Source organism: Pan troglodytes, chromosome 18, assembly GCF_028858775.2.
Source record: "Pan troglodytes isolate AG18354 chromosome 18, NHGRI_mPanTro3-v2.0_pri, whole genome shotgun sequence".
In the NCBI taxonomy this organism is placed as follows: domain Eukaryota; kingdom Metazoa; phylum Chordata; class Mammalia; order Primates; family Hominidae; genus Pan; species Pan troglodytes.
This window is the reverse complement of record NC_072416.2, coordinates 25964035-25980725: the sequence shown is the minus strand read 5'-3', so window position 1 is coordinate 25980725 and position 16691 is coordinate 25964035. Positions and strand designations below refer to the sequence as shown.

The 16691-nt window shown below is 49.9% G+C and overlaps 1 protein-coding gene across 2 annotated transcripts in view; it reads right to left on the bottom strand.

The window, feature by feature from the left end:
* SCNN1B (sodium channel epithelial 1 subunit beta) overlaps positions 1-16691 on the bottom strand; it is a 78746-nt gene that overhangs the window by 16857 nt on the left and 45198 nt on the right. For both annotated transcript variants that reach the window (XM_054669037.1, XM_016929629.3), the window contains exons 2-4: positions 15332-15650; positions 11157-11430; positions 8740-8930 (exon numbers count right to left, since the gene is read on the bottom strand). In XM_054669037.1, coding sequence (XP_054525012.1) covers positions 8740-8930; positions 11157-11430; positions 15332-15642 — 776 coding nt within the window. In that variant the 5' untranslated portion in view covers positions 15643-15650. The remainder of the gene's footprint in view (positions 1-8739; positions 8931-11156; positions 11431-15331; positions 15651-16691) is intronic.

Below are 16691 nucleotides of genomic sequence, written 5' to 3'. Positions count from 1 at the left end.
CTAGTTACTCTAGATCTTTTCCTCCAGTTTATTTATATTTATTTATTTATTTATTTTGAGATGGAGTTTCACTCTTGTTGCCCAGGCTGGAGTGTAGTGGCATGATCTCGGCTCACCACAGCCTCTGCCTCCCCGTTCAAGCGATTCTCCTGCCTCAGCCTCCTGAGTAGCTGGGATTACAGGTATGCGCCACCACGCCTGGCTAATTTTTGTATTATTAGTAGAGACAGGGTTTCACCATGTTGGTCATGCTGGTCTTGAACTCCTGACCTCAGGTGATCCACCTGCCTTGGCCTCCCAAAGTGCTAGGATTACAGGGTAAGTCACTGCACCTGGCCCTTCAACCAGTTGATTATCTTCTTTATCAGATACATCAGAATCTGAAATCATCTTCCTTTTGTTTTTTGGTAGAGACAGGGTGTCACTCTGTTGCCCAGGCTGGAGTGCAATGGTGTGATCATAGCTTACTGCAGCCTCAAACTCCTGGCCTTAAGATATTCTCCTGCCTCAGCCTCCTGACTAGCTGGGACTACAGGCATGTGCCACCACACCCAGCTAATTTGTAAAATTTTTTGTAGAGATGGGGTCTTGCTATGTTGCCCAGGCTGGTCTTGAACTCCTGGCCTCAAGTGATCTTCTGGCCTCAGCCTCCCTAAATGCTGGGATTATAGGCATCCACCACTGTGCCTGGCCTGAAATTATCTTCTTGATTTAATTGCTCACTTAGCTGTCTCCTGCTTAGAACATAAGCCCGGGGAGGGAGCATGACCTTGTCTGTCTGGAAGGAGAATTGCTCAGAGGTCAAGAGCACAGGCCACAGAGCCAGCCTGCTTGATTTCAATTCTGGCTGTGTCCCTTAGCAGCTGGTGAGCTTTGGGATGGTTACGTCACATCTTCGTGCCTCACTTTCCCCATTTGTAACACCAGATAATACTGGCGCCCACCCTACATGACTGCGGCAAGGGGTGGATGCCTAGCATACTGTAATACTCAAAAAATCTTGGCTGCTACTGTTCACAGCTCCATGCCCAGGGTCTGGTACAGAGCACACAGACACTCAGTAAATATTTGATGAATAAATTACAATAGGCGATAAGAGCATCGACAGAGATAAGTGTGGAGAAGTGACACCCAAGTCCCAATGGAGAGTGGGGAGCGAGTCAGGGAAGGTTTCCTGGAGGAGGGGAGGCCTGAGCTGAGACTTTATGAACAAGTAAGCGATGGCTAAGTCTACAGGGCAGGGAGGAGAAAGGGCTCACCAGGCAGGGACACAACACAGGCAAAGCCCCAGAGGGAAGAAATAGCTCTGGGCGGGCACCATGGAGTCTATAAACTGTGGGATCAGGGCTGTGGCCACAGGAAAAGAACAGAGCAGAGCAAACCAGCTCAATCCAGGCCCTGCTCTTGAAGGAGAGACCTCGCCCCAGGGCGTGGGGACACAGTGTTCCCAAGGAACTGTCTTGGTCAGATGCAGCCCAGGAGCAGGAGGCTGCATGGGGTGTGGCCAGGTCCCCTCCTGCCCGCGCCATGCTCTTGGTCTCCACGTGCGTGCCAACTATTTGCTTGTTGATAATACTCTTCACCCAGAGAGGCTGCTCCCAGGACTGGCTGCCTCTGATTCCAGAGCCAGGTGTTTCCCTACAGAAATCTCTGCTGGGCTGGGAGCCAGGCATGCAGACAGAGACCAGTGAGCCTCCAGAAAAGACTGGGAAATAGAGCATCCTGGCAGGAAGCAGTATAACCACTGTTGTGTGGTCAGAGGTCAGGAAAGACTTTCCAGGGCAGAAACTAGTTGGATAATCCCTGAAACAACAACAACCATAGTAATAATAATGCTTATATATGCCCAGATCTTGGTTGCTTTATTTTTAAATTTTATTTAACTTTATTATTATTTTTTTTTTGAGATTGCTCAGGCTGGAGTGCAGTGGCATGATCTTGGCTCACTACAACCTCTGCCTCCCAGGTTCAAGTGACTCTCCTGCCCCAGCCTCCCTAGTAGCTGGGATTACAGGTGCATGCCAACACACCCGGCTAATTTTTGTATTTTTAGTAGAGATGGGGTTTTGCCATGTTGGCCAGACTGGTGTCAAACTCCTGGGCTTAGGCAATCCTTCCACCTCGGCCTCCCAAAGTGCTGGGATTATATACATAAGCCACCATGCTTGGCCCAGATCTTGGTTTCTAAATACCATTCTTCAATTTAAAAAACCAGAGCTTGGGCAAGTCTTGTTGGCTCTCTCCTGTAATCCCAGCACTTTGGGGGGCTGAAGTGGGAAGATTGCTTGAGCCAGGAGTTTGAGACCAGCTTCGGCAACATAGGGAGACCCCATCTCTACAAAATAAAAAAATTAATCGGGCACCCGATTGTGCCACTGCACTCCAGTATAGGCAACAGAGTGAGATCCCATCTCAAAACAAAAACAAAAACAAAAACAAACAAACAAACAAAACAACCAAAAAACCAAACAGAGCTCTTTAGAGAAATGGCTGATTCTAGGGCGGGGGCATCCTGTAGTGCCAGAAAGTAGGCAAAAGTTAAAAAACCCACCCAGGTGAGGACATATCAAAGGCACACAGGTGCTAACTGACAGAGTGGCCAAAGCTAGAAGAATTTAAGTAAGAGAATAGATAACATGGAATTGGATTACAACCTAAATCTACAGGAGTCCATACTGTGTCAATAAATGATGGAATAAATAAATAAATGGAGGAGAAGAGACAAATCTTCCTTTACAGAAGAATTCCAAACAATATATATTCTTCTCTCTAGGAGGGGTGGAGCTCAATGCTCCTTTCCCGCTGGCCACTCCCTTCCCCTTCCCCTGAGTGTAGTCTGAATTTAGTGACTCCTTTCCAAAGCACAGAGCAAAGGCCAGCACAGTGGCTCACATCTGTAATCCTAGCACTTTTGGAGGCTGAGGAGGGAGGATCACTTGAGTCCAGGAGTTGGAGGCTGTGGTTTTTCTGTAAATCTAAAACTATTCCTCAATAAAAAGTCTCTCTAGGCCAGGCACGGTGGCTCATGCCTGTAATCCCAGCACTTTGGGCGGCTATGGCAGCGGATAACCTGAGGTCAGAAGTTTGAGACCAGCCTGGCAAACATGGTGAAACCCTGTCTCTACTAAAAATACAAAATTTACGCCGGGCGCGGTGGCTCATGCCTGTAATCCCAGCACTTTGGAAGGCTGAGGCGGGTGGATCATGAGGTCAGGAGATCAAGACCATCCTGGCTAACACAGTGAAACCCTGTCTCTACTAAAAATACAAAAAATTAGCCGGTCGTGGTGGCGGCTGCCTGTAGTCCCAGCTACTCGGGAGGCTGAGGCAGGAGAATGGCGTGAACCCGGGAGGCGGAGCTTGTGGTGAGCCGAGATAGCGCCACTGCACTCCAGCCTGGGCGACAGAGTGAGACTCTGTCTCAAAAAAACAACACAAAACACAAAAACAAAAGCAAAAAACCAAAAATTAGCCAGGTGTGGTGGTGCACGCCTGTCATCCCAGCTACTCGGGGGGCTAAGACACGATAATCACTTGAACCCGGGAGGCAGAGGTTGCAGTGAGTGGAGATCATGCCATTGTATTCCAGCCTGGGGGCAAGAACAAAACTCCGTCTCAAAAAAAAAAAAAAAAAAACCCACCACCACCACCACCAACAACAAAGTCTCTCTCTCTATATTTTAGTCTCACTCTGTCACCCAGGCTGGAATGCTGGAATGTAGTGGTGTGATCTTGGTTCACTGCAGCCTCAAACTCCCAGGCTCAAGTGATCCTTCCCCCTCAGCCTCCAGAGTAGCTGAGTCTACAGGTGTGTACCACCACGCCGGCCTAATTTTGTTATTTTAAAATTGTTTTTTGTAGAGATGGGGGGGTCTCACTATGTTGCTCAGGTTGGTCTTAAACTCCTGGCCTCAAGCGATTCTCCCTCCTTGGCCTCCCAAAGTGCTGGGAGTAAGTGAGCCACCGCACCTGGCCAAAAGCCTTTTTATTTATTTATTTATTTATTTATTTTTATTTATTTATTTTTTTTGAGATGGAGTCTCGCTCTCTCTCCCAGGCTGGAGTGCAGTGGCATGATCTCAGCTCACTGCAACCTCTGCCTCCTGGGTTCAGCCTCCTACCTCAGCCTCCCGAGTAGCTGGGATTACAGGCATGAGCCACTGCACCCAGCTAATTTTTGTATTTTTAGTAGAGATGGGGTTTCACTATGTTTGCCAGGCTGGTCTCAAACTCCTGACCTCAGGTGATCTGCCTGCCTCGGCTTCCCAAAGTGCTGGGATTATAGGCATGAGCCACCATGCCCGGCCCAAAAGCCTTTTTAAAAAAATGCTCCTATAATGTTTACTATGTGCCAGGCATTGCACCAGGTACTTTGCATATGTTCTCATTTAATCCCCCAATAATGCTATGTGGTTATTTCACTGTCCCCACTTTCCAGATGAGGAAACTGAGGCACAGAAAGGCTAAGTAGCATGCCCAGTCACATACTGAGCTGACATTCAAGTCCAGGCAGTTTGATGTTGGGGTCCACATGAGGCTCACATTTTCCTAATTCTGCAGCTGCTGCTTCTAGAGTGTTTGTCATGTTAGGAGGGGGACAGGATGGAGTCAGAGAGAGAGGGAGGAAGCAGGGGCCACAGTGTCTGTGGCCCAGCACCGGGAGAGCAGAGAGGCACATTCCCACAGCTGTGTCCAAGGCTGACTCAGGAAGGCAGGTGACCAGTCAACTGTGGGAGTGAGGAAGAGCTCAGAGAGCAGTTGGCTGAGATCTCTATGCTAAGGTGCCTGGGTGGTACCTTTCACTGGGACCTGCCGAGGGCTGGGGAAATAGGCTTGGGAGAGGTGGGTAGGGAGGGAAGATGACGATCACCCTTTCTGATGAGGCAATAGAGTGACGCGGGGTGGGCCTGGCCCAGACTGCTAGCTCTGCCACTCACCAACTGTGTGACTTCAGAGATGTTACTTAACCTCTCTGGGCAGGTTACAGCAACTATAAAATGATGGGGAAGGCTGGGCATGGTGGCTCATGCCTGTAATTCCAGCACTTTGGGAGGCTGAGGTGGGAGGATCACTCGAGGCCAGGAGTTTGAGACCAGCCTGGGCAACATAGTGATACCCTGTCTCTTAAAAAAATAAAATAAGGGGAAAATAACAGCTCCTTTGTCATGACTTTGTTGCCAGGGTGAAAGCAATTTTAACATGCAAAGTGCTTAGAATAGTGCCTGACACCTACAGGGACGAGAAAGGCCCAGTAAATGTTGGCATAATTATTGAATTTGCATTCCTTGTCAAATGGGGGTTTTTGTTTTTGTTGCTGTTTTTTAAGAGAGTCTCCCCCTGTCGCCCAGGCGGGAGTGCAGTGGCACAACCTCGGCTCACTGCAACCTCCGCCTTCCGGGTTCAAGTGATTCTCGTGCCTCAGTCACCTGAGTAGCCGGGATTACAGGCATGCGCCACCACACCTGGCTAATTTTTGTATATTTAGTAGAGATGGGGTTTTGCCTTGTTGTCCAGGCTGGTCTCGAACCCCTGGTCTCAAGCGATCTGCCAGCTTCGGCCTCCCAAAGTGCTGGGATTACAGGCATGAGCCACTGAGCCCAGCCTAAAATGTGGGTTATAAAACTATTATAAAAGTAATAGTTATAACTATTATTTATTAAGCCCAGTAGTAGGGTCAGTTACTCATGCATATTAATTCACTTAATATTCAAAGTAACCATGTAGGGTAGGTATTGTTCTCTCCCCTATTTTACAAAGGAGGGAAACTGAGGCACAGCAAGGCTAAGAAACTTGTTCAAGGTCACACAGCTTGTAAGATGGAGCCAGGATTTGAGTCTAGGTGGTCTAACCCCAGACCCCAAGCCTTGACCCTTTCATTACACTTACCCCCTACCCCTCGCCACGGCCACATGGCAGAAGTTATGTGGCCAATATTTGGGGGTTTTAGTGGCCCATCAGCCAGCTATTTTCCCTGTTTCTGCTAACAGTTCTTTAGCTTCCCTTGGGGGACCACCCGTCCCTCACCCTCAGCCCATATGACTCAAATAGGGCTCCCTTTGGAGGGCACCATGTTGACAACAGGCCAGCTATACCCAGCCCAGCCCAGCTACCCATGAGGTGGCCGGCACAGCTTTCGGGGCTGGGCTGTGTGTGGAACACAGGCCCTTGAACACTGGGATCCCGTTGGATGGGTAGGGAGTTGACAGCAGGTTCACTTTCCTGCCCCATTCTCGCTCCTGGGCATGTTCTCACTGAGCAGATGGGCCATGCACTTGAAGTTGCAGTGTTACAGCTCTCTTTCAGCTGAGCGGGTGAGATGAATGTGCTTGTGGACATTACAGTAGTCTGTTTGGTATCCCTAGCCTTATGGCAGGTGTGGTTGGCGGGTGTGCCCTGAGCAAAGGACCCTGGCCAAGACAGTGAGGCTGAAACACAGACTGTGACCAGCTAGCCATGGGGTGGCCCTCAAGGAAGAGGGTATCCCATCAGCAGGGCGCCATCAGTCAAATCTTCCACCTATGGGAACCACCTTTTGCCAGTCTGTACAATGGGACATATGTGCTGCTCTGTCCTGCTTAGTGGCCTTGAATTATTTGACATTGTGTGCAAGAACCCTGCCCATGTGTGCCTGTGCATTTGTTTTTTCCTTTTTAATACAGAGTCTCACTCTGCTGCCCAGGCTGAAGTGTAGTGGCGCGATCTCTGCTCACTACAACCTCTGCCCCTGGGGTTCAAGCGATTCTCCTTCCTCAGCCTCCCAAGTAGCTGGGATTATAGATGTGCACCACCACTCCCGGTTAATTTTTGTATTTTTAGTAGAGACAAGGTTTCGCCATGTTGGCCAGGCTAGTCTCGAACTCCTGACCTCAGGTGATCCACCCACCTTGGCCTCCCAAAGTGTTGGGCTTACAGGCGTGAGCCACATGTCCGGTTGCACCTGTGCATTTTGAGGGGACAGAGGCCCCAGAGCTTTCTGAAGAATTCTCATTAGAGATTCTGGAAGGTTCTGAGTTCAGAGAGCTGCCTGCAACCCCAGTCCCTCGGAGGTGAGCTTGGAAGCCTGTCACGTGCCCATAGCATTAAGATTCAGCTAAAAGCTCCTTTCCACAGAGGCCTGAAGTGTGAGCATTGGAGGCCCCAGATCAAGGAGGATACCATCGAATCTCAGAAACAGGACTGGCTGAAACCTGGGGTGGGGCCGAGGTGGGTGTGGCATACCCCACACCTGGAGGCTGGGTCAGGAGGCCGACAAGGGGCTCTGAGGCCTCAACAGTGTTCCTGCCCATCCTCAGGCCTCCTTCCCACGTGCTTCTGCCAGCTGAGCTCTCTGGAGGCTGTTAGGAGGGGATAGAATGGAGATTCCCCCACTTTCTGGTTGTCCTAGAGACTGGGACAACACCTGATGCTTAGGCCCAGGGTTGGTTTGCCAGGAGCTGGGAGGCCAAGGAGGTGGGAATCTGTGGGTCAATTGCAAGAAGACCTAGACCTCCAGAGTTACCATTACCCTCATTCTGCCAGTCTCTCATATTAAAGGTTGTTAGGGAAAAAGAATATTTACAGGAAACACTTATATAACCTTGTGTTTTCTTTTTGTTTTTAGAGACAGGGTCTCATTCTGTCACCCAGACTGGAGTGCAGTGGTGTGATCATGGCTCACTGTAGCTTCGACTTCCTGGACTCAAGTGATCCTCCCTCCTCAGCCTCCTGAGTAGTTGGGATTACAGGTGAGCATGACTATATCTGGCTGGTTTTTGATTTTTTGTAGAGATGAGGTCTCGCTATGTTGCTCAGGCTGGTCTTGAACTCCTGGCCTCAAGCGATCCTCCTGCCTTAGCCTCCCAAAATGCTGGGATTCCAGGCATGAGCCACCACGCCCAGCCTCATAGCCTTGTTCTAGGTGCTGCCATGAACTTACTCATTTACTCTTCTCAATGACCCTATGAAGAAACTATGATTATTGTTCCTGCTTCAGAGATGAGAAAACTGAGGCAACAGATGCCTGGGTGCCCACCCTGATCCCCTCATCGGGCTGGTGCACCCACCCCCAGCTGCTAGGAGTGAGGTCTGGGAGGTTAGGAGACACCTCATCAACCTGTTGGGAATGACCCACAGCCAGTGACCAGCTCATGGGGCACGCAGAAAGGCTGGTCCCCTCCTTCAAGGGAGGACCACTCTGGTTCAGTTTATGCTCCAGATCCTCCCACAGATCAAGCTGAGCCTAGACTTTACCTGAGACCACATCCTTGTTTAACTTTTTCCTCCTTCCTTTTAAAATTTAATTTATTTTACTATTTTCTAGAGCTGGAGTCTCACTATATTACCCAGGCTGGTCTTGAACTCCTGGTCTCAAGCGATCCTCCCGTCTCCACCTCACAAAGTTCTGGGACTACAGGGGTAAGCCACCCACCCACCACGCCCAGCCTTTCCTTTTTCTTTTTCTTTTTCTATTTCCTCCTTTTCCTACATGTTCCAAATCCTCCTTCCTTATCCCACTTTCCCTGCAGACTTTTCCTAACACAGTTCTCTCAATGCTTCGCGAGCTCTTCAATGCATCCCTGCCTCAGGCTCTGCCTCCAGGAAACAGGACCTAAAAGACACCGAGGCACAGAAAACTGTGCCGCAGATAGCCGGTAAGTGGCCGGGCAGGATTGGAACCCTGGCAGGCTGTGCTCCCAACCGTAACATGCCACTGCCTCTTGGTGCCAGGGCCTGGGCAGGTGGGCTTGGGGTGGCTCTCACCGGTAGTTGCAGGGCTCAGCTCCGAACAGGCAGGCCAGGATCATCTGCTCGCCGGGGTAGCTCATCTCTACCAGCTCCTGCTGTGGCACCTGTGCAAAGATGTTGGTGGCCTGCAGGATGTACCACTCTGTCACTGCCTGGGTAGCACTGGTGAAGTTCCGGAAGGTGCACTGGGTCCCGTTGAGGCTACACTGTGGAGGCCAAGAGGGGTTTTTGTGGGTGGCGTGGGAGCTGCTAGCAGGACCCCAGCCACTGCTCGAGGGCCCTAGCAGGGCAAGAGCTGTGCTTTGCCAGCCGCCTTTCTGGCTGCAACTTGGTGGTGGGAAACGTTCACACTCATGCTCACACATGCTCAAGGGCTACTGCCTCATACACAGCTGCGTGCTGATCACAAGATCCCCTCATCAGGCTGGTGCACCCACCCCCAGCTGCTGAGGGTGAGGCCTGGGAGTTTAGGAGACCCCTCAGCAACCTCTTGGAAGTGACCCACAGCCAGTGACCAACTCATGGGCATGCACAGAGGCTGGTCCCCTCGTTCAAGGGAGGGTGACTCAGTGGCTCAGTTTACAGCCACCAGCCTCACCCCTACTTGTACCATTATGCATGAGCAAAAACACACACACGGTCATGTGTGCAGAGGCATGCACAGAAGATGCCCTCTCTCTGACCTCCACAGCCTCATGTCATTGTAACACACGTCCATCCTAGCCCCGAACCCCATATACATAGATTCACACAAGTGGCCGCAACACTTATGCTCACACACACACGCACGCGCACACACACAGTTCTGATTCCTTTTCCAGCCTCTGCCAGAGACTTCCAGATGCAGCTCCCCTGGAGGCCATGAAGACCAAGAAGGAACTCAACACACAGGAAATGCTGCCTCTTATCTGTCCTGGGAAAGACACAGACCCAGTCACTCTGAGCCCACCACGGGGTGCAGAGCACCCTTCCATCTGGTCACATCTGGCTTCTCATGACATCCAAGTCATCGCACAGACATGTGACAGACTTGGCCCTGGGACTCTGGCCTTGGCCACGAGGCTGCTGCTGGTTCTCCCTGCTGGAACCCGGGAGGCCGGATAGAGAAGCTTCCCCTGGCATTCTTACACCACCCTTCCCAACACGCCCGGCCAGCCCACTCCTGGGGGCCTCCCTGCCTCCCCTTGGGGAAGTAATGGCAGCCCTTAATCCTTACCCTGTTCCGGGCTTTGTTCCCAGTGTCTTACATCTATAATCCCATTGAAGCTTCACAGCAAAGCTAGGAGGTAAGTATCATTGTTATCCCCATCATCATGAGGAAATTGAGGCCGAGGAGGTTAAGGAAGGTGTGACCACAGCAGATCCCCCATATGACGTTGGCTAGTTTGTGTGGAGAGGTGGGGATAAAGCAGTTGTGGAAGTCATAACGCCATGAGTGTGAGCAGCAAGGCAGTGGCTCCCCATCTGGGGAGTGTATGGTCCCCTCCTGGATCCCCATCCAAGATTGATTATCAGAATCACCAGGGAGCCTGTTGTCAATACAGATTCCTGGGCCTGGGCCCAGAACTGCTCACTCAGATTCTCCAGGAGTGGGGCCTAGGGATGTGTATTGTGACAGAGCTCCCAGGAGATCCTGAGACACGGGCAGGGGACCTTGTCCCCACTTCTAGGCTTAAGAACTAATGGCATACCAGCCTCCCAGTGCAGGGCAGTTGTTTCTTGGCATGTGACTGTACTGCACAGCTGTGGCTTTTCACCTGCCCAATATTTATGCCCCTATCTTTTGATAACAAGACTTAGTTCCTCCCTCAGGGAACCACCTTCCCCCTTGCTCAGTCCATGTGGTCTCACAGAGGCTGACATCACTCCCAACTCCAGGGCACATGGCCCAGGACTGGCCAATCATGAGAGCCCCTGCTGTAGCCCACAGTGATTGGTTTAGGGGTGAGCATGTGATCTAATGAGTCTTCTTAGGACCTTTGCTGGGACTATAGGGAAAGAGCTCTTTTTCTGGGACCACTGCTAAGCAAGGGCACTGAGGGGATCCCTCCACATGGAGACATCTTGCCTGAGAGTGAAGTTGCCTGAGAGAAAAGTTGAACCAAGATGGAGAAAGATTCCTGATGACCTCATTAGAATACCTGGATCCAGCCTTGCCTGCATGCAGTATACCTCTGGATTTCTTAGTCATGTGAGCCAATGAATCGCCTGTTTTGCTTAAGCTAGTGTGAGCTGGATCACTTATACCAAAAGAGTCTTGACTAACATGCCAAAAATTTCTATTTTTAAAAAATCTCTGCAAACAAGCAAAACAGGCTCTGGCTTCCATCTTGTCTTTCCCCCAGCGAGATTCAAATTACTACAGAAAAGAAACACCCATCAGCCTCACTGGGTGGGGCCCATTGCTTGATATGTGCCCAGGGACCACTTACTAGTCTCATGGCCATTTTGCACCCGTGGGCATTACAGATCTTTTCTGATGCTGAGCTCCTTGTTAAGCCATTGTGGTTGTCTCCAAAGAGATCAAGGACCATGGGGTGGTGGGGGTTCCGTTCATCAATAAGGACCAGGGGTGTGTGGTTCCAGATGGAGAAGTTCAGGTTCCTGGTGGCATTGGCATGGCTTAGCTCAGGAGCCAGGATCCTCTCCAGGACAGCTTCCATCAGCTCATCCAGGTCCTTCAGCAAATGCTTGATTTTGGAATACCTGGATGGGGAGAGGGCTGGTTAGCGGGGAGGAATGCATATCTGTAAAGCAGAGCAACTGAAATCTGAGACCCACTCCATAGTAGTCTGTTTTCACACTGCTATAAAGATACTACCTGAGACTGGGTAATTTATAAACAGAAGAGGTATAATTGACTCACAGTTCTGCATGGCTGGAGAGAGGTCTCAGGAAACTTACAATCGTGGCAGAAGGTGAAGGGGGAAGCAAGGCATGTCTTACATGGCAGCAGGAGAGAGAGAGAAAGAGAGCGCACAGGGGAGACTGCCACTTTAAAACCATCAGATCTTGTGAGAACTCACTCACTATCACGAAAACAGCATGCGGGAAGCCGCCCGTATGATCTAATCACCCACACCAGGTCCCTCCCTCGACACATGGGGGTTACAATTCGATATGATATTTGGGTGGTGACACTGAGCCAAACCATATCACACTGCTACTCCAGCATGGCTGCCACTATGTATAAGAAGAACACCCCACCTAAGCACCCACCTCTCCGTCCACCCACCCACGCATCCATCTTTCCACCACCCATGCACTCATTAATTCACCAACTTTTAATGAGCACCTACTATGTGCCAGGCACTGTGCAAGGCACAGACGATACAGTAGCAAACAAGAGGGACCTGGTCTCTTTCCTTATGAAATTCACACTCGAGTGAGGAAGAATTGTAATGGCTCATGGTTATTGATAGCTTACCATGTGCCAGGTGCTAGGTGCTTTCCAGGTCTTGTTTGCCACAAGTCTGTTACCGTCCCCATATATAGCTCAGGAAACTGAGGCTCCAGGAATTGGTGTGATTTTGCAAGGTCACTCCACTGATAAAGGGCAGAGGTGAGTTTAGAATCTAGGTTTGGTGGGCTCCAGTGGGTATGTTTATGGGGGTTCTGAGATCTCCCTCCCAGGGGGGAGCAACTTTGGGAACAGGAGCCAGTTTCAGGAGACAGAAAATGAATGGGACTATGAGGCTGGCTCCAATGTCTTCCCTCAGCCCTGTGGCGCTCCCATGTTGGACATGGTGGCCAGTGAGAGATGGATCTATCAAGAAGTATCTCTGCCAGGCCCCGTGGGGGCCGGGCCCTGCACCCCAGTCACTTCATGTCCAATTTACCCAAGACCCTGCCTCAAAGTGGGGTAATTGAGGCCACAAGTGCCAACTCTGGCTGGAGAACTTCCTGCAGGAGCATTAAATGCTGGACAGAGGCCAAGGTCCTGGTACAAAGATGTACAGCAGCCAGAGCTAACATTGGCCTTCGATGCCAGTTCCCTGACCATTAAATCTGTGTACACAGGAACAGGAGGATTGGGAAGGGTGGCGTCTGTGCAGGTGGTGGTGTTATTACAGCCTAGATGTCCACAGCTTCTGGGAAGCTTGATGGGTCACTGTATGGGCTCCAGGTTTGAATCCTGGCATGCCACTTAATATCTTGGGCAACTTAACCTCCCTGAGGCTCTGTTGTCTCATCTACAAAACAGGGGGATAAAAATAAGTACCCCAGAGAATCGTTGGGAAGATTCAATGAGGTGCTGCTTATAAAGTGCATGGATCAGTGCCCAGAAGGAGTGCTGTCGTTCCTATTATTATTAAAGATTCTCTTGAGCAGCACTAAGAACCCACCAAGGCAGGAAGAACCCTATTAATAGAAAGAAGGGACTTTCTGATAATTGGGAAAGTAATCACTATGTGAGAATTCCCTTCCAGGACTTTTAAAAACAGAGATGCTGTCTCACCATGTTGGCCATGCTGACCTTGAACTCCTGGCTTCAAGTGATCCTTAAGCCTCGGCCTCCCAACATGCTCTGATTTCAAGCCTGAGCCACTGTGCCCGTGCCCAGTCAGGACTTTCTTTTGCTTTCTTTCTTTTTTTTTTTTCAATTGAGACAAGGTCTTGCTCTGTCACCCAGGCTGGAGTGCAGTGGCGAGATCTCAGCTCACTGCAACCTCCACCTCCCGAGTTCAAGTGATTTTCCTGCCTCAGCCTCCTGAGTAGCTGGGTTTACAGGCATGTGCCAGCACACCCGGCTAATTTTTGTATTTTTAGTAGAGATGGGGTTTCACCATGTTGGGCAGGCTGGTCTCGAACTCCTGACCTCAAGTAATCCACTCGCTTTGGCCTCTCAAAATGCTGGGATTACAGGCGTGAGCCACTGTGCCCGGTCAGGACTCTCTTTTGAATAAAAATGTTTTCTGTGACTCAGCCCTTCTTTCAGTTCCTTGAATGCACCAAGCTTCTCACCAGCTGCACCTGCTGTGTCCAACACTGGGGGCACTCTCTTCACCCTACCTGGCCAACTTCTACTCATTCCTTAGGGCACTTTTTTTTATTTTTTGTTTTTGGACTGACTCCCTGTCTCTCCATAACCTTGACTAGGTTGGGTCTCCTCTTGTGTCCCCTTCACAGGTCTTGCTATCAAGCGGAGAATGGAGAACGGGCAACCCGGAAGAATGGTTAAAAAGTAGCAGTTCTGGGATCACATCAGGCCTGGATTCAAATCCCACAGTCTTCCACTGTGCATCTCCAGGCAAGCTCACTTACTTCTCTGAACCTCCATCTCCTCACCTGTAAACTGGGGCTGCGACAGGAGTTCCCAATCCTAGGGTGGTTGTGTGGATTAGAATGACACCAATTACCCAAAGAACACTGAACACAGTGCCTAGCATATCATAAGCATTTGTTGAAGAGTGGTTTTATTTATTTATTTTTTAATTTTTGAGACAGGATCTTGTTCTGTTGCCCAGGCTGGAGTGCAGTGATGCAATCTCAGCTCACTACAACCTCTGCCTCTCGGGGTCAAGCAATTCTCGTGCCTCAGCCTCCTAAGTAGCTGAGATTACAGGCATCGCCTGTATTTTTAGTAGAGATGAGGTTTCACCATGTTGGCCAGACTGGTCTCAAACTCCTGACCTCGAGTAATCTGCCCACCTCAGCCTCTCAAAATGCTGGGATTACAGGTATGAGCCATGGTGCCCGGCTGAGTTGTTTTATTTTTTATCATCATAATGATAATGAATTCGATATTTGTGGGGACAACTTTGTGGGGCATGTTTGCTCTGGCAGGCTGTGAAGAGGACAGGGACTCTGTTTTGTTCACTGTTGTATTTGTGTTGCCTAGGACAGTGCCTGGCACATAGTAGGTGCTCCATAAACACGCGTGGAATCGATAAATAGGCACTGGCCTGCCTGAAGACAGAGGGTGCCCAAGGTTCTCTCTAAGCCTAGGAAACTTATGATTTTTTTATTTTTAAGAGATAGCATCTGTTACCCAGGCTGGAATGCAGTGGCATCTTCTTGTTTTTATTTTTAATTAATTATGTTTTCTTAGCCTTGACTTGAAACTTCAGTGGCGCCATCTCAGCCCACTGCAGCCTCGAGCTCCTGGGCTCAAGCAGTTCTCCCACCTCTGCTTCCTATGCAGCTCAGACCACAGACATGTGCCACCACGTCTGGCTAATTAAAAAAAAAATTATTTACTTTTTTTCGAAGTGGGATCTTGCTATGTTGCCCAGGCTGTTCTCCAACTCCTGGCCTCAAGGGATCCTTCTGTCTTTGCCTCTCAAAGTGCTGTTATTACAGGCCACTGCACCTGGCCAAAAGTTTATGAAGTTTGAATCTTAGTTGCTGCAAAAGGATGAAGGGAAATGGAAAGACAGAGAGGAGGAGAAAGGGAAAGAAGGAAGGAAAGAAAGAAAAGAAAAAAGAAAGGGAAGAAGAAGGAAGGAAAAGTAATAAAGAGAGAAAGGAAGGAAGAAAGGGGAGAAATAAAGAGAAGGAGAGAGAGAAGGAAGGAAAGGAAGGAAAGGAAAGGTAGAAGGGAAGAAAAGAGAGAAAGAGAACCGCCTGTCTGCTGAGGCCAGCTGTGCGCTCCGGGGCCACCTACTTGAAGGGGCTAGCATTGCAGATGGTGACGGCGGGGAAGTCCATGGTCTTGAAGCCTACGGAGAGGGAGACGCTGACCTCCCAGCTCAAGTAGGTCCTGATGAAGATGCCCCACTGCCAGCAGACGAGGGCGGTGAAGAGCAGGGTGAGCAGGAACCACATGGCTTTCTTCTTGGGCCCCTCACAGATGATGCGCTTGGGGCCGTGGGTGTTGGTGTTGTCGCAGTACCACACCAGCAGCTCCTTGTACGTGTAGCCGGGGCCCTTCTGCAGCCGATGCAGGCCCTTCAGCAGGTACTTCTTCACGTGCATAGTGGCACCTGCAGAGAGGCATGGGGACGCACATCAGCTGGGACACCAGCCTTGCCTGCGAGGATGTCCCAGTCACGTCCAGGAACTGGGCGGCGGTACGTCCCCGTTCTTCCTCCCTCTTTACCTTCCCCCCTCCCTCCCTCCCTTTTTTCCTTCTTTTCTTCCTTCCTTTGGCTATCCGTCATCAATCCATCCATCCATCTAATCAACCAAAATGCATTTATTGAATGCCTACTATATGCCAGGCACTCAAATGGTCCTTCTGGACTCAATGAGCAAAATGGACAAGGTTTTTTGCCCTTTGGGAATTCATAACCTAGTGAACAAGCGACTTAAACTCTCAACTCAGGTTCTCTGTGCATAAAATGTGGTATAGCAAGTCCTCAAACGACGTCGTTTTGTTCAATGTTTCATTGTAACATTGATGAGAAAAGAAAGTAGATTCCCAGCCAGGGCCACTGTCTATATGGAGTTTACATGTCCTCCCCATGATGTGTCTGCATGGTCCCAGGTGAGTGAGTGTGACTGTGTGTGAGTGCTCTGCAATGGAATGTGTCCTGTGTAGGGTGGGTTCCCGCCTGTGGCCTCAGCTGCGGAGATAGGCTCTGGCCACTGTGACCTTGAACTGAATAAGTGGGTAAATAATGATCTTACTTGTTTTTATTAATCTTTCTTTTTCTTTTTCTTTTTTCAGATAGGGTCTCACTCTCTTACCCAGCCTAGAGCGCAGTGGCGCAGTCGTGGCTCACTGCAGTCTCTACCTCCTAGGCTCAAGCGATCCTCCCACCTCAGCCTCCTAAGTAGCTGGGATTATAGGCATGCACACCACCATATCAGTGAATTTTTGTATTTTTAGTGGAGACGGGGTTTCACCGTGTTGCCCAGGCTGGTCTCAAACTCCTGAGCTCAAGTGATCCACCCACCTCAGCATCCCAAAGTGCTGGCATTACAGGCGTGAACCACCGCACCTGGTCTTAATCTTTCTTAAATGTATGTATAGCTCATATTTATTTCAATGTTTAATATTATAAGCATTTTGGTCTTTACTT